This window comes from Hippocampus guttulatus, chromosome 4 (assembly GCF_054856545.1).
Source record: "Hippocampus guttulatus isolate MCC_2025c chromosome 4, RoL_Hgut_1.0, whole genome shotgun sequence".
NCBI classification, from domain to species: domain Eukaryota; kingdom Metazoa; phylum Chordata; class Actinopteri; order Syngnathiformes; family Syngnathidae; genus Hippocampus; species Hippocampus guttulatus.
Window position 1 is genome coordinate 18,648,270 of NC_141264.1, and position 26,498 is coordinate 18,674,767.

The window sequence follows — 26,498 nt, forward strand, 5'->3', positions numbered from 1 at the left end:
CTTCTGAAAGAAATGATTGAGGCGTGCGAGTCTGTAGTATCAACAAAACAGCTTACAAGGACTTTTACTTTCAGTGCAATTAACAAAAACAAGATGTGCGCATATGAACTGTGACCCCCCCCCCCCATCTAATTAAAGCCCCTTCTCTCCTCTGTGGTGGCTTGTATAATGCGGCCACGAGGAGCCTTAGTTCTTCGCCCACCCCCGTATATTGTATATAATTGTCTGCTAGTTCCTCTCCAGTGGTGATCTGGACCCTTTTTTTCCCATAACAGAGACACAAAGGAGCAGGATAATGGCCCCCAGTTGTTGGGGAAGAGAGCAGAGGCAGAGCGGAGCCACTCCTCTCCACAACGTTGGCTCCAGACAGGCAGCGGGCCTGGAGGAGGCTGTCTGGGCCGCTTTATGTAAAGGGAAGAAGGAGCGAGGCGCCTCGCTCAGCAGCACATTCAATCGGAAAATCGTATTATCGAGTTTAAAAGCGCTCCTCATTGTAATAACTTTTTTTTTTCAAATGCTCTCTTTAGCGGACGTTGATGCCGGGTCTATTAAAAGCTGCCCATGAAAGCAGAATGAGGGGAGCTGAATGGCTCCTTTGCTGAATGCTGGCAAACACTGACGCACGCTCACCACCAGCACACCACCAATCGAACCCAACACCAGCAATTATGAAGGAAGCCAGCAAAACCACATCCACCCTGGCACCCTGGCAGATTCCAGGAGGCTTGTAAAAAAGAAAGAAAAAAAAACATGCGCATTCCACCATCTCAGAGGCCGTTCTCAAGTTGCTGGGTCCCCCGGACTCTTTCAACGTGCATTGTGAGATCCCGTGGATGGATCATGCTCATGTCTGAGCTTGACACCTACGGGAGGACGGTCATTTTCTCCTTGCACTGCATCATTGTCTTTGGCTTCTTAGGACCTCAAGGACAAGTTGGCAAGTCTAATTAATTGAAACAATGGTTGGGTGACACATACAGCTACCTATGGCCAATAGTTTATGGAGTGAAGGTCATCATCTATCTATTTAATTTAAAAAATGTAAATTTAAAAAAAAACATTTCGTAAAACGAATAACGGTCAGCCAAAACCGAACACATACAGTCATACCTCGGTTTTCGACCAAAATCCTTTCCAGAAGGCTGTTCGAAAAACCGGTTTGTTTGAAAACCGAAACCACGCTCTTTAAAAAAAATAAAAATAAAAAAATTATTGAACATGTCTGCTCACAATTGGAACGCTACACGAGGAAGCGTCACTTCCTTGTGTAAGGAAGGCGAGAGGAGTCAAGTGGCGCGTTCAAGTGCGCTCAGTTTGGTCGAGAACCGATTTTCGGTCGTAATCCGAGGCATAAAAAACTCGAAATTTTTGGTCGAGAACCGATTTGGTCGAGAACATAGAAGTTCGAAAACCGAGGTTTGACTGTATTGACAAACATTCACACTCAAATGAATCGAAACATTTGAGACTTCAATGACCCCGTCATGTTTTTGGAATACGGTAGGAAGACGGAGGACCCAAACATCCGCAAAAGCAGCGTAGAAACAAATTGGAAGGTCCACGCTGAGATTCGAACCTTGAACCTGAGAATCGTACGGCAGACGTACTAACCACTCGGCGCTCAAGCTGCCGCTCCTCTTTTAATTGTCGAGGCAAATGAAAGGGCACGGACGGAACAGACGAAAACAAGTCGACGTATTATGCGAATACTTTATTATCAATGTGTGAATGGTTAGCTTTTCGTCTGGATATTAAGAGTATATAAAATCTATACACCAAATCCAGGCTCTGTCCTAATTTTGCTGTATAATTTCTCAAGTTGGTATTGAAATTTTCTTTCTCTTTATATATACTGTATATGTATGGGTTCATACATATAGATGAGCCAAAGTGCATATTCCATTTTTTTTTCCTCTTACACATTGCACCATACATAAATAATGACATTGTAAAAAGGACTCCGTATTTACAAGTATAATATATATATATATATATACAGTATATATATATATATATATATATATATATATATATACAGTATATATATATATATGTATTTCATATAATATATAAAACTTTATATTAAATCTAGGTAGATGATATTTGGGATAGTGTGTGGGGTCCGTTCCGTGTTATCTGTGGTTGTTCAGGAGGATCTCCAGCCAGCAGGGGCAGGAGGTGATGAACTGTCTGGAGTAGCAGGGCCCCCAGCCCTTGGCGAAGCTGATGCGCACGCTGTTGGGGTCGTAGGGTCCGTCCAGGAGCTCGGCCTCGGCCGTGTAGCGCAGCAGGCACGAGCGCTCGTAGTCGAACACCTTGATGGAGAAGCCCGGCATCACCTTACGCACCACCAAGCTCCTGCCGTTGGGCGCGTCCAGCGTGGGCGAGTTGACGAAGATGGGGTGCTCGCTGCGGTTGTACGCCCACACGCCGTCCGGCTCTTTGCTGAGGAGGATGCCGTAGCCGATTTTGCCGCGCGTGCGCTGCACCGTGCTGCTGCGGTGCTCCAGGTTGAGCTGGCCCAGGCAGAAGCCCGTGCCCTGAGGTAGATCGTAGAAGATGCTGACGGAGTGCTCGTACACTGTGTAGAGGCGGCCCACGCGCGTGCGGTGCTCCCAGTACGCCACGTTGCACCAGTGTCTCTGCTTGGGGGCATCGGGTGACATGCTGGCATCTGCGAAGACACACGCAGGGAGACGCGCTGGAGTCAAAACATCAACACGAGCAAACACGGCGAGTAAAAAGGAAGGCTTACGTTTGGAGGGATCTGCTTTTTATTGTTGGAAGCAGATGGCTACGCTATAAATACCGACGAAGGCACTGTATTGAAATCGAAGCCTTGTATAAATACCGCCGCTTGCGCATCCATCCAACACACACACACACGCACACGACTGACTATATATACATATCCCGAGGGTTTATCGAGGTCAATCCGAGGGAAGACCTGCAGTGCCCGCCACCGTCTCAAGAGGTCCCCATCACGACTGAAACCCGGGCGACTTACACACTCACTCTTTCCACTGGTGAAATAAAGCCCAAAACGTGTCCTTGACACAGAGGAATGAATTTGGCATTTACCAATGACCAGTAAATCCGGTTGCTAATCCACTTTTCATGGCTGCTGTCTGTGAACACTTTTCAGCAACGGCCCAGAGGTGACTTAGTGCTCTCTCGGTGGATGTCTGTTCTGCGCACACGCGTGCTGCCCGTTTTCATGCCTGATGAAATATGTCCATGGTGAATAAGAGGGGTTTTTTTCTGCACCTTTTTACTCCTGGAGAATAAGATCCCGTCTTCCTCCTCACATTCCACAGTAGAGGGAGGGGGTGGGGGGGTGATAGGGCTGAGGCAGGGGGTCCCCTCCCCCAGCGCATAACTCTTCCCCCTGCTGTGGGCCCAGGGACGGCATTCAGCTCCCTGACAACTTAGCACAAGCCCGTGACCTGCTGACCCCCCCCGGCCTTCATGCTATCAGCTCCCATTAACTCACACACAGAGTGATGCCATTATTTTGCTTCACAGTGTCTATTGGCACAGAGGATTTAAAGCCCAAGGCCTGTGGCCCCATTCCTTTCAGCCTGTGAGCTTTTGGGTGTGGGGTGGGGAAGGGGGGGGCCGTAATGACCGCCCACCGCATTAACAGACGCCTTGAAGGTGGAAGAACTAAAGACACGTCCGAGTGACGCACTGCGCCGCGTTAATGAAGTTTGCGGAAAAGATTAGCGGCGAGCCAGACGTGCGCAGACACAACCGCGCCTGCTGGCAACAGGCTTTTCGTTGCAGTGCAAGGACCAGGAGTGACTGAGTGGGAGTCGGGGGCAGTGTCTGTTTGCGCACACACTGGTGGCTGAAACGACCCCCCCCCCCCCCAAATACCCCTCACCTCACCCTGTTGTCTGGGGCCCCAAAATGCATGTGCCATTAGTGAATTCCACACTGCGACGCCTCCACTCCAAGCTGAGCGTTCACTGCAAGCGGCCTGTACAAAGAAGTCAGACCCAACTTGTTTACGGCCTCCTCCATTGTCTCAGAAATCAAATAGGGGCCACACATCAAGGTAAACTTGCAAAGTGTGCAACGCAGAAGGCCAAATGGCTAAATGTCTCCTCTCTGGTCAACGCGATTGATCTACCCTTCACACGTAGGCATAGAATGACTGGGCGATTAATCGAAATATAATCACGATTTCCAATTTGACTTCTCACGATCGTTAAAACTTCACACTTGAGACACTCTGTTTTTCTCTCTCACGTCAAGTTTTCGACCTACAGGATGCCTGTATTCTTCAAAACCCCCAAATAAATGTGTTTGTAAATATATATAAAACACTAAGATGGAATAGTAACAGGCTTTAAAAAAAAACAACAACAACAAAAAAAACCCCCAGCATAGTACAAAACAGAATTTACTACGGTATGCTCACGGTTACGAGGTTAAATGAAAAGACAGCGCGAATACTTTAAATTCCTACTATGTTAGCTTTGTGTTGGCAGACATTGATAGCACGGATTAATTTTTTATTAATGGGAGCTGCATGCACCTCTCACCGCATTGTCTCAATTGTGACTGCACAAACGGGTTGCCACGTACTGTAGTTCCAGATGAGTCCAATCGTAATCAGCTCTTCTTACTACAGTCTTACTCCGTTTTATTGTATCTGCGCCAGCTAATCAGTGAAATTTTTCAGATCTAGATTAAAAGCTGTGGAGAAAAAATGGGCGCTCAAAAAACAAAACAAAACTGACTACAATTTCTTCAACATCGACCCGATTTTAGGTCTAATCAACCTCAAAATCGAACTCAACTGAATTTTCCAAATTGTTCCCCAATGTGATACAGTAATCGAAGAAAAATGATGTGCACGCGTGCAAGTTTCATTTTTATCTATTGCTTTGTATTTCTATTATTTAAATACATTACTATTTTACTTTGATATTTATTTTCCGGTTGTTCTTTCGAGTTAGGTTTCAAGTTGTGTTTTGGGAGGTGAAGTTTTCAACCCAATAAATAATCGTGCTTATCGATTGTGATTTCAAGATCAATCAAAATAATAATACATTTTTCAGAGACTGCTAAGTGACTTTGCGTGGACCAGTATGAACGAGCGGGACAAAGGTTAGAAACGTACCTAATGTTAAGCCAGAGGGAAGACAATGAAGGCACGGTGAGCCAAGCCTTTTCCTGCTTCTCTGTTGTGTCAAAAGTGAATACGTGTGCTTTTGCGCACGTGTCTGCAACCCAGACGCGTTTGTGTTTTTGTCCTCAACTTGTATGTTTTGGCTACGGGAAGGGGGGGGGCACGGAGGTGAGAGCTTTGAGAGAAGGGCTCATTAGGATCTCTTTGGCTGAGCGCGACTATCCGCAAGCAGCTGGACAGCTTGGAAAATCACCAAGGTAACCGCGCGCCTTCTTCAGCTACGCATGTCTTAGAAGTTGAGCTGAATGGAATTATTCTTTTGCAGTGGAACCTCTGACTTCGTACGACTCGGAACTGGACCAAATGTTTTGCCTAGGCCTCGGAGCGTGACACACTTCTTGCAAAACAAAGAGCAGTCGGAGCAAAGGGCGTTAGGTAGGAGGAGAAGATTTTACAACAGAATTTAGCTCTGCCATATTCAGTGTTTTGAAATATTTTGTCCTCGCGCCCTATTTGTTAACCCGTTTTATGGTTTCACTTCTTTTGACCCAAGAATGCAAATGGGGAAAATCATGACGACACAATCCGTCTTTGCACAACCTAAGTCTGATGTCCAGAATGTTAAAATGATTGCTCGGCCAGTTAACCCTTTCAGGAACAGCGGTTACTCCAGTGGACAGTTTATCGTGTTATCAGGTTACATGAAAGGTTTTTTCAATATTTATTTTGTGCTTGGAACAGTTCAATTGATGGCTAGCTTTTTTTGCATCATTTTGCTAACAAACCACTTGGCCAACAAATGCACAAACATGGCCAATTTTACAGCTTTAAAAACATCCGTATCGGTTGATGATTTAAATGATGATTTAAGAACTTGCTCGAGTTTTACATGGTCTTTCTCCTTCACTCCATGAAGTGCCTCATCTTTTCTCACGATGGTGATACACACTTTCTTCTACCTACTGTGACACATACGCTGTTGAACCCATACATAAACATACTCTGTTCAAATATGAGGTGTTCTGTTCATAATCGTCATGACGAGCGGAACTTCACCGCCTAATCCTTATCTTCTACTTAAAATCTGTGCTGATCTCAAATCCAAAGCGATGCAACGGCGCCATCTGCTTGTCAAAGCTGAATTTCACAAGCAAGCTAGGCAAGAACCTCTTCCATCCCTACCAGTTGAAAATACATTCGCGTGGAAGACTAAACACTTGGATTCCAGTTATGACTAAAGATTTCACCAGTCAACAATCAAATCACCCTGCTCACAAACAAAGACCTGGTGGTAAAGCCTCAACTTCATTGGCCATGAATGTGAAACTCTGTGAGCAAACTGCGACAGAAAGAGAGCGAGCGCGAGGAAACGCACAGGCGGGCCGGTCAAATACGACACGCGGCGGTGAATTAGGGGAGGGCGTGCGTCTTCCTCCCCTCTGACCACAGCAGAGGCGCCCAACTCTTTGAATCCATGTTGGCCTTTGAGAGGGTCTGCTCAGGGTGGAGTCGTGGCAGGATGGTAGCAATTACTGCTGCTCTGCATCCATTTAACCCCATCACCCTTTAACAGCTCCGTTTACCCATTAGAATAGTAGCACGTGTTATTATTGTTATTTTATTCTCAAAAGCCTCTCCTCTTAGTGTCACTCTCGGAGTCCACGCACCCGACCGCAACGCGGCATGCGTACACTTCCTCTTCCGACGAGGCCGACGCGCAAAGGAGTTAATGAGCTGCAACCCGTTACATAACGGGATTCAAAGTGCGCCGTTGTTACGCACAAACGACTTTGGAAAAAAAAAATTCCTGACACACTTAAAAGATAATATATCAAACCCGTGCCTTTGAAATGTCCTCCATTATCCACTGTAATGACATTAAAAATAAATGACTTCATTCGAGAAACATGATCTGCCCAAAAAGGAACATTTAATTTGGCAATATTTCTTAAAAATAACTAGCCCAGGAAACTTCAAAAACGATAATTATATTAATTAATTGTATGTAGAACTTATTGTAAAGAAAATATTTGACTCGCCTTCCACTTTAAGGCTCATTGCTAGTCGAAGATTATCATTGACCGTCATGCAGCTAATGCAATTCATAATTTCATAACCCTTCAAGTTATTCAATGACAATTTTGAGACTGACAGTCAAAGACAAAACAACATTAAAAAATGATGATAAAAAAATGTTAGGGTGGCCGTTATAGTGCCCCCCCCTCCTCCAGGATGGCTAATAAATCACAACTGTTTGCAAGGTGGTGGAGGACCCCAAAAAGCAGGCAGGAGGGAGAAGCAGGGTGAATTTGAAGAATTGTATTAAAACACAGAGAAAACTAAATCCTAAACAAACAAAGTCTTGACATCAAAAAGAATCCAAAGTAACAAACAAAAAACATTGCAGAAGCTAAAAAAAAACCTCTCAAAAACAGAAACATGACTGAAACAAACAATGGCCCGACAATGAGTGTTCGGGCGGGAGTCCTTTTATACAACTAATTACCTAACGGCCAACAGGTGTGCAGCTGTAGGCGGAGCCCTACAGTGCCACCTGTTGGTCACAAACAGAATCATGACAGCAACAAAGAAGGTTAACATCTGAACATCCTTGAGCAAATGACACAAAAATGGAAGCGTTGAAAGTTTACTTAACAGTCCAGAAATGACTTTAAGTGGGTGATAAAGCCTAAAAAGGAACTAATCCGTGTTAAAACGCCACAACCTCCAGGAGGGCAGCCAAACAAACAACGGTTTCCCCTCCGTGTTCACTGGGCCACCTCCGTGTCACTTCATCTCTGCTAATCCAGAGCGGAGTGCGCACATGAACTCATTCCTCTCCCGGTCTACAGCGGAGGGGAGGGAGAAAAAAAAAAAAAGACGCCAACAAAAAAACAAAAACACTGTTTCCAGTCCAGCTTTGAGCAGCCCAGTGGAGGGGAAGGGGGCGGCAAGGAGAAAAGGGAGGAGAGGGGTGCAGCAGCCTCTCATCCTGTGCCAAGGATTAGATTCCCCTCCGGCTATTAGTCTCTCCCAATGAACTGATAGGCTGGAGGGGGCCTGCGGTGAGGGGGGGGGGGGGGGGGGGTGGAAAGAGCGCAGGCGGACTTTACGTTGTGGTCTTTGTATTGCGCTTGTAACATTTTGTGAGCATTCCTGAGCAGCTCGCCCCGTACATTCTTTACCTTTTTTTTTTTTTCGACCTAAAACAACAACCCAAGCATCGGCCTCCCCCCTCGTGCTTGGAGTCGGCCTTTCATTCAGCGCACAATGGCTCCCACTGGCAGACTATAACCCTTGAGCAGGCAACATTTAGGCTGGCGTCTGGGCTATCTCTCCCATCAAAGTCAGCTTTATCAGTCGGACACGCCAACTGAAGCTGCTTTTATATGTCGATGGATTTTTTTTTTCCTTTCCCCGAGGTCTGGTGTGCTTGGCAGAGAGGGGGTAGGGGGAGAAGAAGAAAGAGAGATATGCGCCCCCTACAAAACACGGCCAAGGCAAAACTGAGAAACCGAATCCAGCAAAGCGCGCCCGGCTCGTCACACTGGGGAATACTTGACATTGTTACCCACGTCATCTACACTTTCTCTCCATTCTGCGACGGCGCCTCCAGGGAGGAAAAGCGCTGCGCCCTTCGCGTAGCAGATAACAAACACAGCCCATAAATTAAATCAATAAATTACAGCAAGGCTAACAGGGAGCAAAAGGGCCTAACGCGGAGGAGCGGCGTTGGCTGGGAAGGACAGAGGAAGACGACGTGCTACTCATTTCCTGCGAGTTTCCTCCATAGCTCCGCAAAGTACCAAAAGCCTGGCGCTCAAGTGAGTTGTGTGATCGACTCCTTCGGTGCCCTTCGTAAGTGTGTGGCTGGGGGTGGGGTGTTGGGGGGGGGGGGGGGTGCTCCTATGAAGGTCGTGTCTCCAGGACGCCTTCAAGGCCCGCAGACGTGGAAGAGGGCAGGCAGCCGAGCACCGAAAGCAAAACACTCAGTGAACATCCTGCTGGGTGGCTGCGCTCTTTGACCCCCCCCCCCCCCTGTACAACCTACGTGTGCATGTGTGTGCGCGCTAGTGTTTGTTTGCGAGTGCGCGAGGCACATTTCAGCCAAGTAGGCTAGAGCCTTTGACTAAAGAGGACCCTGCACATTCCTCAACCACCACACCCCACCCGCCCCTCCCCGCCCCCGTGCCTACAAACTTCCTCCTCTGGTTAGGATGTGGGGGCAGGGTACGGCAAGGAGGCCCGCTTTTTGAACGGAACCCTGCAAATGTCGATTATTTTTTCCATTGGGCAGCATGGTTGGGTCGTGGCTAGGTCATCGGTATCAGTTCTGAGTTGGGGGTTCGAATCCCAACTCTGATCTTTCTTGTGGTTTGTTTGGATGCAGGGATGGATTTTTTTCTTTCAGTTTTCCGCTTGAAAATCGTACAGCGGGAAAGGGCGCAAAAATCCCGACACGCTTAATGCGCCCGTTGGAACGAGAAACGTGAACAGTCACAAATGAAAAGAACTCTTGTGCAGTTTTTAAGTCGATGCATAATAATTTAATCCAAGAGGGGACTGATGGAGGCAAGAAAATTGAGCACTGTAGCATCATCGGAGAGAGTGTGGGGTAAAATACTGCAAAGCATAGTGACGGGGTTAGCTAATGGTTTTTGAACGTCTCTGTTCTCGACCCAATCGGTTTTCGACCAAAAATTTCGAGTTTTTTATGCCTCAGATGATGACCGAATTTCGGTTTTAAAAACAAATCGGTTTTCGAACAGCCTTCTGGAACGGATTATGGTTGAAAACCGAGGTATGACTGTATTTAAAAAGTATCATCTCGTCGCGGTCGGGAGGAATCTTCACAACTCCAAGACTTTTCTGAATTTTTTTTTCCCATAATCATGTTCAGTTGCTAATAAAGTTATATATATTTTTTAAAAATGCTTTAAGACTTAATGACAGCCAAGGACTCCAATCTTGAGATGACATAATGCTGAACTGCCGCCCCCAGAATCAACAAAAGTTGGAATTCTACAAAGCTTCTCAGACAGTCAAAAGTGCCCAACATCGGTAAAAGATTTGCCCTCGAGCTATTTCCAATCCATGAAATTGGTTAATAATTTGTAAAAAAAAATAAATAAATGAAGGACCACATGGGGAATGATCAATGGCATCAATTTGTGACAAAATACAAGATTGACCATATTTGGACATATGAAGACAATATGTAAAAACGCAACCGAATCGAACAAACACATCACGTCAGTGTTCAACACTACCGTTGCTTTAATTGTGATACTCATGTCTGACAACACTGAACACTGCACAGCCAAGTGCTCAGTTTTCAGTTGCCGGACGGAAAACGGTTACAGCAACTTTGCCATGAGCGCAAACAGGCTCCGAAGAGCTGTTGCCAAACGAAACGAAAAGGAAAAAAAAAAAGTCCTAAAGGCTTGGGTGTCAAATGAACAGTCACAAGAAACTCTTAATATTCCGAGTTATATTAGCGAGACTAATTTAAGGCGAAGGGCATGTTTTTGCTTTGCAGCGTCTGGGATGGACGGGAGTCGTAGTTGAAACGAGTTGAAACTATTGATCGGGCCTACTGGATCAGAGTCAGTGAAGAAAAATGTGTTCTGTCAGGATAATGTGGCACCAGAGTTTATGTTTCAATCACAACACTCTCGCCGGCCTGTACGACACACCGCTCCAGCGTGAACATCCAGACACCAGCTCCACCAAACACAGACAACAACACCCCCCCCCCCCCCGCCCCGCCCCCACTTTCCATTCAGTCCGTTTCACAACAAGTGAGACATCAATTAAAAATGCGGCAGTGAACATTACCGATCGCCGGCACGGCCCTTCCCCTGTCAACATCTGCGAAAAGTCTTGGAGCTAAAAGGCGATGGCAGGATTTCATTAAGAAAATGATGTGCTGGCTTTCACAGAGAAGGGGAAGAGGGGGAAGTTACAGCCAGACCTCTAATTGAAACCGTACCCTGAAATGCGACAGCCTGACTGCACGTACTGAAGTCACACAGCCAAGACTTGAAGAAAAGCACATTAAAGAAAAGACACGGAAAGAAAAAATATATACTGTGTATATATATATATATATATATATATATATATAGTTCAAACATCAACAGATTTCGTTTTCCAACTCGAGGCCAGGGACAAAATTAATAGGAGTTTACACATCAAATCTCTTGATTTTCACGGCAGTTTCACCAGTCAACATTGTTTGTCTGTCAGGTTGTCTGGGGTCAAAAATCCACAATATGGACTAAAGCAGTGGTGTCAAACATACGGTCTGCGGGCCGGAACCGGCCCCCAAGGAGGTTCCATTAGGCCTGCGGGATAATTTAAAAGACAAAAAAAATGCATAAAAGACATGGAAATAATATTTTAATAAGGTGCAATTCATGGAGTATCGCTAGGGGACACACTGATTTAATCAGAGTAGAAGACAACATTGTTTTGATCAGAGAAGAAGCCAACTGCCACTTGATCTCTCACTGAGTCAGACCCAACACAGCAGACGCTATCAAGGACATGTAAATACTTAATTCTTTTCACATTTAATAGCACTCTCCCTAGTTTGTAAGGTGCAGGCAGGGATTACATTTAGATTTTATATGCACATGTCTTAAAGTGCATTACTATATTTTTCAATACCAATCACTTGTTAAAGTTTCGTGCCTTTGTACAATTAGTGGGATCGGTTGCAATGCATATATGTGAACGATAAAAGTAAATTGCACATTTGTCAAAGGAAATCTAAGGTGCTTAATGAAATGTTTTATAAAAGATGTGTTCATTACATTTCAACATTTTCCGAATGTTCTTGGTGCTTCCTTAGACCAAAACAAAGGAAAGACATATTTTGGTAAATTATAGCAGAGTATGGGATCATTTTAATGGTCCGGCCCACTTGACATCAACCGAGGCTGTATGTGACCCACAATGTGAAATGGGTTTGACACCCCTGGACTAAAGTATTGAGACAACCCGTGAATTTAAAACCTGCTACTTATCATTTTTAAGTCACCGCGGATGCAATTTTGTGGAAACGGTTTGGGGAGCGCCTGTTTCTTTTACGAGGGCCAAGGGAAGAGCCCATAAAGTCAATGCTCGGTGGGTTTTGGTGTGGAAGAACTGACCGAAACCCCGACTTCAACCTCACCCAACACCTTTGAGGCGAACTCAAATGGAGACTGTTGAGCTCCTTTGGCTTAATGAATGCAAATTCCCAGACACACTCCAAAATACGTTTCCCCTAAAGAAGGACCAACTCCGTATTTTCAACCGCCAGTTGTTTCAATATTTTGGTCCGTATACTACACTGCATGGATAACTTAGCTTAGCATGGTCAAAAAAAAAAAGCCTTTAGGCAATTAAAAATAAGGTACTTTGCTAAAGCATCAAACAAATGTACCGACTTTTTAAAAAATGATGCCGATGTCGACTCTTGGTCCCGTGTTCATTGTGTGAGAGATTTATGGCCGGCAGATCAAGTTTAAGATAATGAAGGAGAGAAATTCATGTTTCTCCAGTTACATGTGAACAGCCAGAGAAAATGAAGCACTTTATTGTTCCTCTCTGTCCACAATGAGCTTCTGTCCTTCCCCTCCTCGCTGTAAAAAGGCCTGTTTGGAGATGTCGACCGACGTGGGCCTCAGTGGCTAATCCGCACACGGCATTCTGGTGGCTCAATGAAAGCACCGGCTATTCTGAGTTTTAAAAATACTGACGGCTATAGATTGGGGCGCAACTGTCCGTGCTCCTCTGGGGAGGAAGAGTGGGGGGGGGGGGGGGGGGGAATCTTGAGTCTATTTTAGCCGGCAATCAGACCACAGGCCAAAAATCAGGACCGACCAAGGCCAGTGTCTGGATTTATAATTGTGGGTAAAAAAACGGTCAGAAAATAAAAACAGCCTCCGCAACTGGCACCTCCTCCACTCGTCTTTGCCAGGCAAGCACATTTACAGTGGCTGCTCAAAGGGGAGCATTGTCCCCCCCGCCCCCCTCTCCCTCTCAGCCTTGAGAGGAGGCACACTAAAACACTAAACTAACAGTTGGACATTCCATACATTTTTAATGGCATTGCACGCTCCTTATTTGTTGCTGTAACCCCATGCCCCCGAGCTGAATGAATGGAGCTTTTGCTGCTGTGCTGCGGTGTGAAGCCAGCGAAGATGGCGGCGGCATCCCCCCTTCCCCTGCACGATTAGGTCACTTGCATGGCAAAAAAAAAAAAAAAAAAAAAAGGGACTTCTTAGCGCACACGTTATTCTGGTTGAACACAGCGCACTGTGTTAACTTGAATGACAAGCGTGGTGCCGGGAGATTAGATTCAGAGTCATGCATGAGGTTTTTGATGAATCTATATCCGCGCGCCCTTCAGAAGTTCGTCAAACACCCAACAGCGCTGGCACCACACTGGCTGGCCAGAAGACAGATAAATACAGAGCCCGCATGCTTGTTTCTCGTGGCACGTAAAAGGTTTTAGGGCCATGCCGAGGACTGCTTTCGATTAGCAGCGCAGCCGCGCTATGTATGTGCGCTGGCAACGTTATATGACTTCGTCAAGAGGCAGAGGTGGGGGGGGGGGCAGGCCAAACAGCAGAGTGGCCATGAAATTTGTTGTTTTAATTATACAAAGACCATCTATATCGCGACAATGTGGCTCAATTTAGCACGGAACTTCAAACAAAGCCGAATTGTTAACAAAAGGGACAAAAATGTGACGCGGTTGTATTCTGGCCAACTTCCCGAGACTTGTAGTGCCATTATAGAATTGCTTGGGTGGAAGGGTCTCTTTAATGCCAATGTGACTCAAACCATGAAAATAAATATGGTCCAGAGTAGGGCGGAGTGATTTACTAATTGCAGGTTTTAGGGGAGGGGGCGGGGGGGGGGGGTTCCCCCTCAATTTTGCGATCATGATTTTTTTTGGTGTGATTTCTTTCAAGGTCTTTGCTTGTATTTTTTTTAATGAAAAAAACCATAAGCAATACTTTGATCCATATAACAATAAACAATTACTATACAGAAATGTCCCCCCCCCCAAAAAAGTGAAATTAAAATGAAAGACAGTTTATCCATTTCTATTCTAGCTGTTAACTTACTAAACACCGGCAGTCTTTTAAGCGTTCACGGTGACAACTTCACAAAATTCTCCCAAACAAGTGTGGCGTAAATATAAATCAGTAAATCCTAAATCGGATTACGATCATAATCCAAGCACACCGGCGGCTTTATCACTTCGACTTTTTTTTTTTTTTAAATAAACACCACCCATCAACAAACCTAGTAAACAGTAAATAGAAAGGACATATATAATATTTAATAGAAAGGACATATATAATATTTACTGTTTACTAGGTCACAAGAACTGCTGTTAACTATTTGCGGACTAGGACAGCTATGCACATTGTCAATTACTCTGCATCCAATTTTAGCTTCCTTTCTTTGCAGGACCAAGCTCAGAGGTGGTCTCTTACGCAAAGATTGAAGCTTGACCAACTGCAGACAGTTGATTTATCAAAAAAAAAAAAAATCACATACCTGTCAAATTGTACGTTTTTCCCGAATTTTGTACGTTTTTTAAAATCATTTCAAATCATGTACGGCGTATTACAACTTTTATACATGGGGAAAAAAAAAACAATTGTGAACCGATTTCACAAAGATCATTTTGGCTCAAATCCAGATCGTCTCACCTGCTGGTAGCCAACGACAATGCCGTCGTCAATCGCTACTATTGTCACGGCAAACCAGCAAAAGTAATCCTCAATCGTCTAATTTTTTTCATCGCTTTAAAGCATGACGTGCGCATGCGCGGTAAGCCGTTGTACGGGTTTTTGTTGCTTTGTAAGGGGAATCGTAATCATTTATAAGGGCAGGTCTTCGCCGAGGTTGACAGGTATGAGGATCACAATTTCATTCCGGCAATTATAACGGGAAGAGCGCAAAATACGCCTTCTTCACAAACAAAGCGTGTCTTGTAATATGCAGACACATGATCCTCTTTGTAGAATTCATAAGTGGGTGTCGCGCCGCCGCGATGCCACACTAATTACGGCGCAGACACGGCTATCGCCATCTTGCGCGACACACCCCGCAGGGGAAGGATAAATCAGATCAGAGATTAGTGTGCTAAACGGTCCCATGGCGAGCTGGACTGAACTGGACACAGCAACAGACTCCTCGACTCGGGAAAAATCATAAAAGGTTTTAAATATAGCTCAATGTTTACTTTGCCTTTTGTCTACATGTCTTCAACCGAGAGTAAAAATATGGATACCTCTTAATCTAAAGGCCAGATGAGCACTTTTTTTTTTTCTTGGTCAGAGTGGAAACAATCTAGACGGCAATCAATCTACAAACAATCAAAACAACTACCAAACATGCACACACCCTTGCGTACACAACAACGGGGGTGTGGGGGCGGGAGGGGGGCATGTTTAACGAACCGCTGCTGTGGACTCGAGTTGAGGACATTCGGCGGCACAGCCCCCGAGAGGAAAAGTTGAAAGTGGATTTCTGATCGCAGCCTAACAATGCTGAGAAAGGGAAAATGAAAAATGTGCTTATCGCTCTTATCAATGGCTCGTGCGTGTGTGTGTTGTTGTGTGTGTGCGTGTGTTACGTAAGAGGAAACGGAAACCAGCCTCCCAGGACAGGAACAGATACTTGAGACAGGGATTGTGGGTAAGGCCTTTACACGGCTACACAGAGAATAGAGCACAAGACCCTTCAGGATGTACAGCATCGAGCTGGACGTGACAAACGGGGTGACGAGAGCCCCTACAAGACCGCCCAAACATCGCGCTCCTCTCTCCAACATTCCACAGTCAGAGGGGCAGTGCACCTCCCCGCTACCGCTACAAAACCCAGGCCACTGTTTTTTTTTTTGTTTTTTTTTAAAGCAGGATGTTTGTCTGAGGACTCCTTCCCCTCAAATAAACAATCCGCAAAACCTGATTTCAGGAGGCAGGGTGGAAGCACTCCAGTCACATTATTTCCACATCCCGTATCCTGGAGCATCGCTGTTCCTGAGGGAGTGTGGGCAGCGAGGCGCTGGGAAAGACTCAGGTCTGCGGTGGAAACCCGAGGATATGTGCCAGGCTGCCCGGGGGGGGATGAGCCCAACCGACAAGATGCCGATCTGGTTGTTGCTACGTGACAACCTGGCAGCGACATGCCAGAAGCAGATCTTGTTTTGCCATAAAAACCAAATTCATTAATTGCGTCTCACGTTGCATTTATCGCCATTCATTTGCCAGGACATCATCTGAAGTCACATCGATTCCTTTGGTGAAAAACACAGCTTACAGTTTCATTGACGGAAATTTACATTTTTGTTTGTCTTGTTGTCTTTTTGCATGATCAACCACATTGTGGTTAAATGCCCATTGGCGGCATCTCCACCTCGGCATGAGTTGCTAATCGCCAACTACAAAAGAAACGTTTTATCGATCCAGAATAGCATTCTAATTTCAGATAGTCCACCAGCGTGGGTGGTTTAGAGTGCCTTGTTGTCAGCCGTGAGCGCGGTGTCGTGCAGAGAAAGTCAGCATGCGGACTAGGGCTTTGGGCCGGTGTCGCCGCTTTAGAGTGCCTCGTGGTTCGCCATCAGTGCGTGCACGTCTCGGAGAGAAGTAAAAAAAAAAACAAACAAAAAAAAACAAAACAAAAAACGTAACGAGTCCAACGTGATAATCACCGTGTGGACAGGGCCTTCCTGCTGGCGTCACCCCTTTAGAGCGCTTCGTTGTTGTGACAACCCGGGGGCTTGAAATGGATCCATTTTGTGGCTCAAACATGTAGTTACGCGTCGATATAAGAGTACTGTAATAACAATGCATGGAAGAAGGTGCCTCCCCATTCAGTCCACACTCACATCTGTTAAGCTCCGCTTCCAAGGGCTTTGCCAGGGAATTGTCTATCACCAGAAGAAATCCAGCTGGTGAAATCAAGTTTTCCCTGAATGAGAGTGCCATAATAAAGTGAATGCGTAGGGAGCCGGCGGCCCTCAGACAGTCATACAGGAAGCAATGAGGCTTGCTTCAAAGGCCTTCATTCTGATGTGCACACGACGAGTCCCGGGCGCTGAGGAAACAGGTGTGCGGGCACACGTGGGGGGGGGGGGGGGGGGTAGGAGGGGGGCATCGCAGGCCAAGGCACACACAGACACACACAGACATACTATGCGTGCAAAGGCTCCCAAGTCGACCTGACGTAAACAGACATCCCAGAGTGTCTGGTGGAGGCTGTCTTTCTCCCACAATGTGACGCAGCCATGTTTAAATAAAACGCTGAGAATGCTCCAGATGGCTATGAGCACATATTGGCTAAAGATAGCAGCGCAAGCCTGAGATATTGATAACGGCCACACGGTCTTTGATGCTTCTTAATGACGTACGCACCAGTAAAGACGAAGGATATATCAGCGACGTGAACAGAAATTTGACGTGAATGTTTTGTCGCGTGAGGGCATAAAATGATGCAAATGATTTGGAAAAAAAATCTGCCGGAACCATTTGTAATGTGTTTCAATTGTGCTACACAGAGGAATGCGCATCGATCATTTCTGTGGCTCCGGCTCGCACGCTGGGTTTGATTATTCCACACATTACACCCCACCCACTCGTGTTTACTTGTTCCTCTGTCAGGGTTTGGAGTCTGGCTCCCATACAAGCACCACGCACGCTCTCGAGGCGAGCTGCGGGGCGGATCACATGGAGTGTGATTTCCAGGTCAGCAACATGCTAAATGTAGGATGACTTGACAATATGCATGGCGACCCTGGAGGTTGGAGTGAGTTGAGCTGTGTGGGAGACGGCACTTTGTCTGAAGTCTCTGTAATCAGTATAACTCAGTGATAAACGATGGAGACTTCCTCGAGGCTCCTGATGATATTTTACATCATTAGCTCCACCAGGGAGGTTATGTTTTAATCTGTTTGTTTGTTTGCAGGAGTACATGGAAAAAAAAAACAAATAAAACATTCTCCATTTAATGTGTGTCTGTGTGTGGGCTGCGCGGGGGTGGTGACTGGAGAAAAGCGGTTTTTGTGCCAAGGCAGAGAGCCAGCCTGATCTAAGATATTTATTTAAAGTTTAGTTGAAAAGGCAAAGAAGAACATTTTTACATGTTCCTTGTTTTTCATTGAATAATGCATCACTTTCTTATATACTGTATCTAGTGAATGCTGACATGATTATCGCCCTTCAGACAACATGCACGGCAACTCTATTTGGTCTCATATTATCACGTTATGATACTATCACAAACGTAATGAAAGCATTCTGTATTAAACGAACATAAATAATTAGAAAGTTTGTGCATCATAATTCATTCACTGCAGCATTATAACAGTCTCAGAGACAACTGAAGACGTTCACTTAATTCTTGTCAGTAACCTGCAGTAATATTAGTCGTGTGTCACAGAGGATAAAGAATATACGCCGGTGCGTGTTGTTAGACTGTCCATCGACAAGTGTTGCTGCACCATTTGTGTCCAAACAACCATTTTTGTTGTTGTTTTTTTTACCCCAAGTGTTATAACCCTGACTATTAATGCTATTCCTTCGCCCAACTATGGCGGTTCTCATTATGTGATCGTATTAAGCTCGGGGAAGTGATGTGGTTGTTTTCAATGCCCAACCTGTATTTCTCTGTGCTTTGTTTGGTTTGACAGTGAAGTTCAAGTGGGGGTGTTATTCAACAGCTTGCAGATTTTTTTTTTTTTTGGAACATTTGCTCCCGATGCCAAACTGCTGCTTGTTGTCTCCTACTATTCTTTTGTAAAAATGTCTCATTCAATCATAACCGACTCATCGCGGGGAAAATTGCTTGCCTGTGCATGTTAAAAACAAGCCGCACGTTTAGCCTTATTCTCAAAGCTGAAACACACGATGGAAGCCAGGGCGGCTTCAATAATTAGCGCACAGTACGGAAAAAAACACCACCTTCTGGTCCACTGGTCAGCCTCTCACCCGAGTGCGGCCCGCGCTAGCGGCAACACAGTAGGAAAGTAACCAAAGCCTCACGTGTCTAGCGACTCCCTGCTCACCGCAGTCTCACAAGAATTGCGGTGCACGCTCTGACAAGCCCCTCATTTGTTGACTCAGGGAGTGTCGCCTCATTGGGCCACACTGGGTGGTGACAGCCGTCGACCAGAGGAGCAGCGAGGCCTCTCTGACGGAATACTTCCCTGCCAGGTAAGCAGCTACTCAACCCTCCAATGAATGTGCTCCCTAGCAAAACGTCAAAATGAGGGCTCGTACGTACTCCCTGTTGATGCGACGCCACCCGCGGCGCTGGTGCGGAGACGGGCGGGTGGGGTGACGGGTTTGTGAGCTCATGCTGTCACCAGAAAGGCGTGTTTCATTTCAAATCAGAGGACAGTCTGTTTGCTTCTACTCACTTCCTTTGGCGCCACCCCCCCCCCACCACCACCCCCCAAGCCTCCCTTCCACGACGGCAACGGTAGAATGACTCTCGTACGTTTGCACGCACGCATGTGCCCAAGTTCTGCGTGCGTGAGTGTCTTTCTGAATGAGCCCCCGGCTCTTATTACGCTTTTTATCCCACTCAAATATTTCTGAAAGGAAAACAGAGGGTGGGGAGGCCCGCACACCCTGTGGAACGGCTACTTACAATGAAACCTTTATCTGGGCAGCTCACGCTCTTAATAGCTTTTAATGAGAAGGAATAAAACACAAGGCCAAAATGAAACCTGGTTGGTGCATTCATTCACACCTGCTCAGCAGCTGGGCCAAATACTGTTCTGACCTGTTGTTGTCAAGGTGCACGCCGTAAAGAACTATGATTAGACACACAAATTGGTGTCAGGCAATTGGGCCCTGTGCGTTTCACTTTCTTAGTAGTGGTCCACAAATTGTGTGTTTCACAAGAGTTTGGATAAAGTTTAGCACTTGGAACTATGCTCACCACATACAACCTACATTCATTTTTCCGAACCGCTCTATCCTCACTAGGGTTGCGGGGGAGCTGGAGCCTATCCCAGCTGTCTTCGGGCAGTAGGCGGGGGACACCCCGAATTGGTTGCCAGCCAATCGCAGGGCACACAGAGACAAACAACCGTCCGCGCTCACACTCACACCTAAAGACCATTTGGCGCGTTCAGCCTGCCCTGCATGTTTTTGGAATTTGGGAGGAAACCGGAGTACCCGGAGAAAACCCACGCAGGCCCGGGGAGAACATGCAAACTCCACACAGGGAGGCCGGAGCTGGAATTGAACCCGGTACCTTTGCACTGTGAGGTCGACATGCTAACCACTGGACCACCGTGCCGCCCATACAATCATATAATATTAAGACTTGAACAAAATACACAAAATTTCAAAAAAATATCAAGAAGATTGCACCACTTACAAAAACAACCACACAAATCACACATATTTAGAGATTCTTTCCAAAGTCACCGGAATCGATTTCCTTGGCGCAGTCAATTCTTTCTCGGATAAATAACTTAACACTGTCCCGTTCAACTGTACAGATGTTGTTGTTTTTTTTCCCTCTCTTCTGGTAATCGTTATGAACAATTTCCAAAACAAGCTCCTTCTTTGAAGACTGACGGCAGTTGGAGGAGCACACCCACCTGAGAATTCCCCCAGAGTGACGTTGGGTGAGCTGGCTGCCTCCGTTTCAGTGTAAGACAATGTGGAGTCTGACAGGTCTGCAGGGAAGGAAAGAGGAATTAGCCCCCTCATTAGGTGCATCAGCCTCCCTGCAATGTTGCTCCAGGCGTTCTCCTGCTTCTATTCATCATTGCCGGTGTCAATATCATGTTCCCCATCCACTAAAGACTATTAGTTTCATCCCATAATAGATAACAGCACAGGCTCCCTAACAGGCTTTAACTGATGACATCCCCCTTACAAGTGCTTCCAGAACGCCCAGCTGGTCTCGCGCTAGCCGGCCCGGCGGCCCATACAACGCGCAGGCACTCACCGCGGCGCCATTCAAGCCACTCTTTTCGAAAAAAAACGCACGCATGGGAGGAGACTGGCCCGGGCGCTTTTTGGGTTTAAATTGCATATAAGTCGTGATTGAAACAACTTGAAAAAGTCATTGTTGAACAAGGCTGAGGAGTGAGAGGTGTATTAAGACATGCGTCGGCACGTGAGGCTGAGATAATTCGCGTCACTTACCCAGTGGCTTGTGTTCTTCATTAGGGGAAAGCCTTGAATATGGAGGTGGGGGTGACTCTGCAAAATGAAATCCATGATGTTAAACACAGCAATGCCATATATGAAGTATTTAAGTAGAATAAAATACAACCTGCGTGTGTTTATGTTTCGACAACAGCCATAAGGTTTGTTGTAATAGTGCCTTGGTGTGTACGCCGGCGCCTGATCGATTAATTACACTGTAGGACGAATAATGATAAAAAATAGGGAGACTTTTGCCGAGTTTACTCTCACTTGTAAAATTTAAACAAATATTAAAGGAAAAAGTAATGTAAAGCAGTCAAATGCGATGCCTGTCATCAATACCTTTCTTATTGTACGCATGAATGGACCACAAAAAAAGTTATTTTACAGGCTAATTAATTAGCGGAATTTTATTCTGCCACATACTGTCAGCGGCCTACAAAAAGAAAAAATAAATAGTATCGGCCAGGCCTTAGGGAGTACCCGCAAGATGCAGATATCTTTGGCAAATTGGGACATGATCCTAATTTTATACAGTCATACCTGTCAACTTTTCGGAGCGCCAACCTGTATAAACTACCAAAAAAATCCTTATAACATACCAAAGCATTTTATGTCAAAATAACGGCAGAAAAAACCCAACGAAATTTTCAATGATATTTATTGTAGATCTCCATAATACAATGTCTGGTTAATGTCTAATCATCATTCTACTTCGTGGCATTATTGTGTTCAGAGTTGTATTCCTGCGTTACTTTTTTTCACCAACTCGAAATGCTGACCCATCGGCTCGAAGTTACAGCATCCATTCATATTTACTTTGGAAATTAAAGCATTCGAGTAGACTAGCACCATTCTGGGGGGGGACGGAAATTTTCAGAATCCGTATGATTTGTGCGATACGGCCATATACGTAAGATTCACCACAAAATCCGTATGAACTATGGCTAAACCGTATGAGTTGACAGGTATGTACAGTACAAACTTCTTTGCAAGTGTGGCAAAAAACAATCAGAGCCACGTATAAGATCCAATAGAAACCTTGCAGTGTAGAACTGTAGTTGTGTGCACGGCTTATCGAATATCATAGTTTTGTGTGTAGGCATTACAGTGGGAATCAAAATGTGAACATGATGTACAACAGTCGCGCTTATGAAAATTAAAGGTAACATTTACAAGCCCCAAAAAAAAAAAAAAAAAAAAAAAAGACAAACGACGTCTTGATCCAAAACACCCCGAGCGCTAATACGCTAACGGCGCCAGTGTTTAACATAAACTTACGGGAAGCGCGGTTGCAGGCGCCGAAAGTAAACGTGAGCTTTTTTTCTGACAGAATGATTTCGTCTTATGTAAAGAAGAGAAATTAGGAGAGTTCTTTGCACAAGGAGGGCAGGGAGGAAAGTGTATGACCTTGCACCACGGAAAAGAGGAAAGGAGAAACGCATAATGGCAGAAGGTCCTTTAAGAGTGGCGGCAGTAATTGCCGGGATCCGAGCTCAGTCATATACACGGCGAGTCAGTCTGGCGCCAGTCATATGCAAACTTTATATTATCACCACTCCTCTACCTAAATCGCATGACAAAAGGGCTTTTAAAGGCGCAACTTGAAACGGATCTCATTAGAAATGTACAATGCCCGAACAAATACAAAGGGGGGAGGAAATTTTTTTTTTTAATCCATTTCAAATCTTACAGAGCCCTTGTACTGTATCTCCAAATCTGATGAATCTTACTTTACAATTCCCAAACAAGGTCCAAGCCAGTGATTAAGATCTTGATTCAAAACTTGGGCCTTGAATAGCATGAAAGAAATACCATCTCTGTCGGGCCACGCATGAACGCATGTGAGCTATGTCTACTACGAGCCCGGGACCTGAAATGTGTCATGTGAAATCCAGCTCCCGTTTTTTTTTTTTTTTTTTAAAGTGGGGAAGCAATTTGACAACAACACAAGAGGAAAGAAATTCCCACCTTTGTCTTTTTAAAGTCATCGACTCAAAAAACAATACAAAACACCCAATCGTTTTTTTTTTGTGTGTGTGTGTATGTGAGTGCGCAACAAAGGACCTGCATTTAATTTGATATCGTTGCACGCATGCCTTTGAAGAGCCGAAAGCAGCCAGCTGGCTTGTAAACGTGGATGTTATGGAAAATCCACCTCCTGTGCCAAAGAGGAGACAGAAATACTGACACTTGGCATCTTTGCACATGATAGTGTGCGTTGTCATGGCGTCGGAGGGGTCAAGTGGCCCCGGTGTTGGGGGTTTCGCCAAAATGCAGGCTTGCCCGCTGCCTGACGTTTAATGTTTCCAATAAGTCAAGGAGCCCCACGACGGTTGCACAATAGCCCGAGGTTCTCCTAAATACAATTCGTATGACAATTCTTGTTGTTCAATGGAATTGACTTCAACAAAAGTTGGGAAAAACGTACAGAAATCCAAACGACTTACATTTTAGAGAGTCTAAAGTCAGACAAGAGTGAACGGATGCAATGACAACATGAATTTTTAGGGAAGAGGTAAACACACGGCGTCATTGTGAGGCCGATATGTCACGGGCCAGCGTGAGTGACGTTCTGGTACATATACTGACAAATCCTTTACTTCAAGGCAGTACACAAGTTGATGGAACATTCACATTAGCCAGAAGACAAAAAAAGCCAAGAACACAAAAAAAAAAAGATCCCCATCTCAATAACTTCCATCGAATTTGGGACACGCAGAGTAAATTGACACTTAAAATCTGCCAGTTTTATTCCTGTGAGATTGTTATTGTTCGCTTTGGGCAAAGAGGTGATGAGAATAATCAGTGATGCTTCAGTTAGTGAAGAAGACAAGTTAGTTCACGTGTCGTCAAAATTCTTAAGAGTAATAATGCAAGATTAGGAGCGGTTATTTTGTATTTTCTGATAAAAAGTGGCTATCTGCCACGAGAAACTATAAATCAGGCATGCTCATATAAATTAAGGTACAAAGGATAAGTCAATTTGAGATATAGATGAGTGATTCCCAAACAATGTGCTATGAGATATCATCAGGTGAGCTGTTGGAAATGATCCAATTTCATGTAATTGGTCCAAAAATGATTTATGTACAGGCTAAGTAATGTATCTTGGTTCCTCCACCAATGCCAGTGCCATCTAGTGGCAGGTCAAATAATGAAATGACATTCTACTAGAAGGCAATGCACATGAATATGTATTTTTGTGTGATGGTGTGCCCCGAGAACGTAAAATATGTTCCTTGGCTCAAAAACACTGCTCCAGATCAGTGATTCTGTACTACTGGTGGGCTCCATCTAGTGGTAGACAAAAGTATCACTGAATTAAACGTTCAAACTGTGCATGATTTTACAGTAGCTCTAATTATACAAAATTGTTTATTACGGTGAAGTTGGATTCAAATTTGAATTGCAATACATTAGTATTTAATGTTTTAGAGCCGTTTGATGAACATTACGCTCGGCATATGCAGAATAAGTCATTTCTTTCGTACTTAGATTTAAGGGCGATGCTAATGCTCAACCTGTGCATCTTGCTCACAATACTTATTTTTAGGGAATAAAACCCAGTGTCCCGGTTTTTTTTTTGTATGAACACTTACACCTACTACCCGACTGTATTTCATTGTTGGCAGTACTGCATTTCATTTTTGGAGGTGGTACTTGGTGTAGAAAGGTTTGTGAAGCACTACATTCCATGATTGTGCATGCATGGATGAGCGAGTGGAGTTCTTACCTGGCCCACAAAGGCGGCTGTAGTGATAAGGGTTGCAGCATACAGTTGGACTGTCCGGGCCCCAAAAGCTCTTACACTCACAGAGCGGTTTGAGCTGGGCCGGGTGCTGGAGGTCGGACCAGCGGTACAGTTTACACACAAGCAGCTGCGGGGAAGCCGCATGGCCACCCAGTCTCAGCTCAGTCCGGGACACAAGGACGCAGTCGCTGGGGAGGCCGCCTTTAGACTCCACCGCCTCCAATAAAGTATCCAGCGCCTTCTCCTTGAGCTTTTTTAGAAGCGAGTGCGTGGCCAACTTGAGTTCTTGTTCGTGCACGGTGCGCGGCATCGCCTCCCGGCCGGCCTCGGGGGAACCGGCGTCCCGCTGACCGAGGCCCCCGAATGCCAAGTGGCACGACCCGAAGTCGCTGCTACCCGGGGCCGCCTCTGGAGCCCTGAGCTCGGAGTGGTCACGCTCTTTAAATAAGCAGCACGTCACCGTCCTGGAGTCGCTGTCCTGCGCGGAGCGGGGGCCCCGCTGGTCCTGCACGCAACCCGCGCACCCATCTTGGTCCACCACTTCCACGGGGCCCCCGGCGTCGCAGACAAAAGACCCGCCGGGGGTCACCGGTCGGAACTCCGTTTTGGGAATCTTCTGCGGGTTGTTCGCGAACGCATCGTCCCTGCACCCCTCGCTTGTTTGGCCATTTCCGTCGTGCCTCTCTTTATCTGGAATCAAACGGCTTCTCCAGAGTCGCCGCACAAGACCTGAGCGTTTCGTCCTGAACATACGACAACTTGACTATCTATTCGGGGTCGGGGGGGGTTACACGTTTAAGGCCGTCCCAACGTTGCACACACTCGACATGAAGAAGTGAGCGAAACGCCGTGCAAGGCATGCACAGCCGACCGACAAGCACTGCTGGCCAAACGGCAACATTAGATGCACGGCGCACCGCTTGCGTCTACGCGCGCGACGATAACGTTAGCGACCAAACGCCACATTCCGAGCATAATGCAACCAAATTAAAAAGGAGGGGGGCAAAAGCGCGTGGTCAAGTGGGTTAGAAGTCAGCTAAAAACACCGCAAAAGACCTGGAGTCCATCATTGAGGTGGAGGGGGGCTAGGGGGGGAACGTAACACCCTCAAGCTCCGAAAAACCTGCAGACTTGAAAAAGTTTGCCACTTTGTCACACGCCGGGCACAGAAGCGCCGATTAAATCCCAAAACAACGCGCTCGGTATTAACATCCTTGTCCTCCTGAGACGCCACTGCTTCTCTTTTCTTTTTCTACAATCCCAACGATGGATCCATGCGAGCGGACGCGAAGAAGAGGAGCGATCCCCGGGACCAAGAAGCGCATTCCTGCTTCTCTCCTCAGAGTCCAACCAAACTGCAAGCAAGCCAGCTCGCTTTCTTTCCCCGTTTCTCTCTTTTTCACTCCCCTCCTTTCCTCTC

General features: G+C 45.8%; 1 protein-coding gene across 1 annotated transcript; it reads right to left on the reverse strand.

Annotated features, from left to right (window-relative positions):
• Positions 1–1,696: 1,696 nt before the first annotated feature.
• smad6b (SMAD family member 6b) lies at positions 1,697–26,498 on the reverse strand. Its single transcript, XM_086108841.1, has 4 exons — positions 25,061–26,498; positions 21,322–21,378; positions 20,769–20,846; positions 1,697–2,674 (listed from the first exon to the last, which is right to left on the reverse strand). Exons 1-4 carry the CDS (start codon positions 25,827–25,829, stop codon positions 2,133–2,135), a joined length of 1,446 nt encoding a protein of 481 aa, XP_085964967.1. The 5' UTR covers positions 25,830–26,498; the 3' UTR covers positions 1,697–2,132.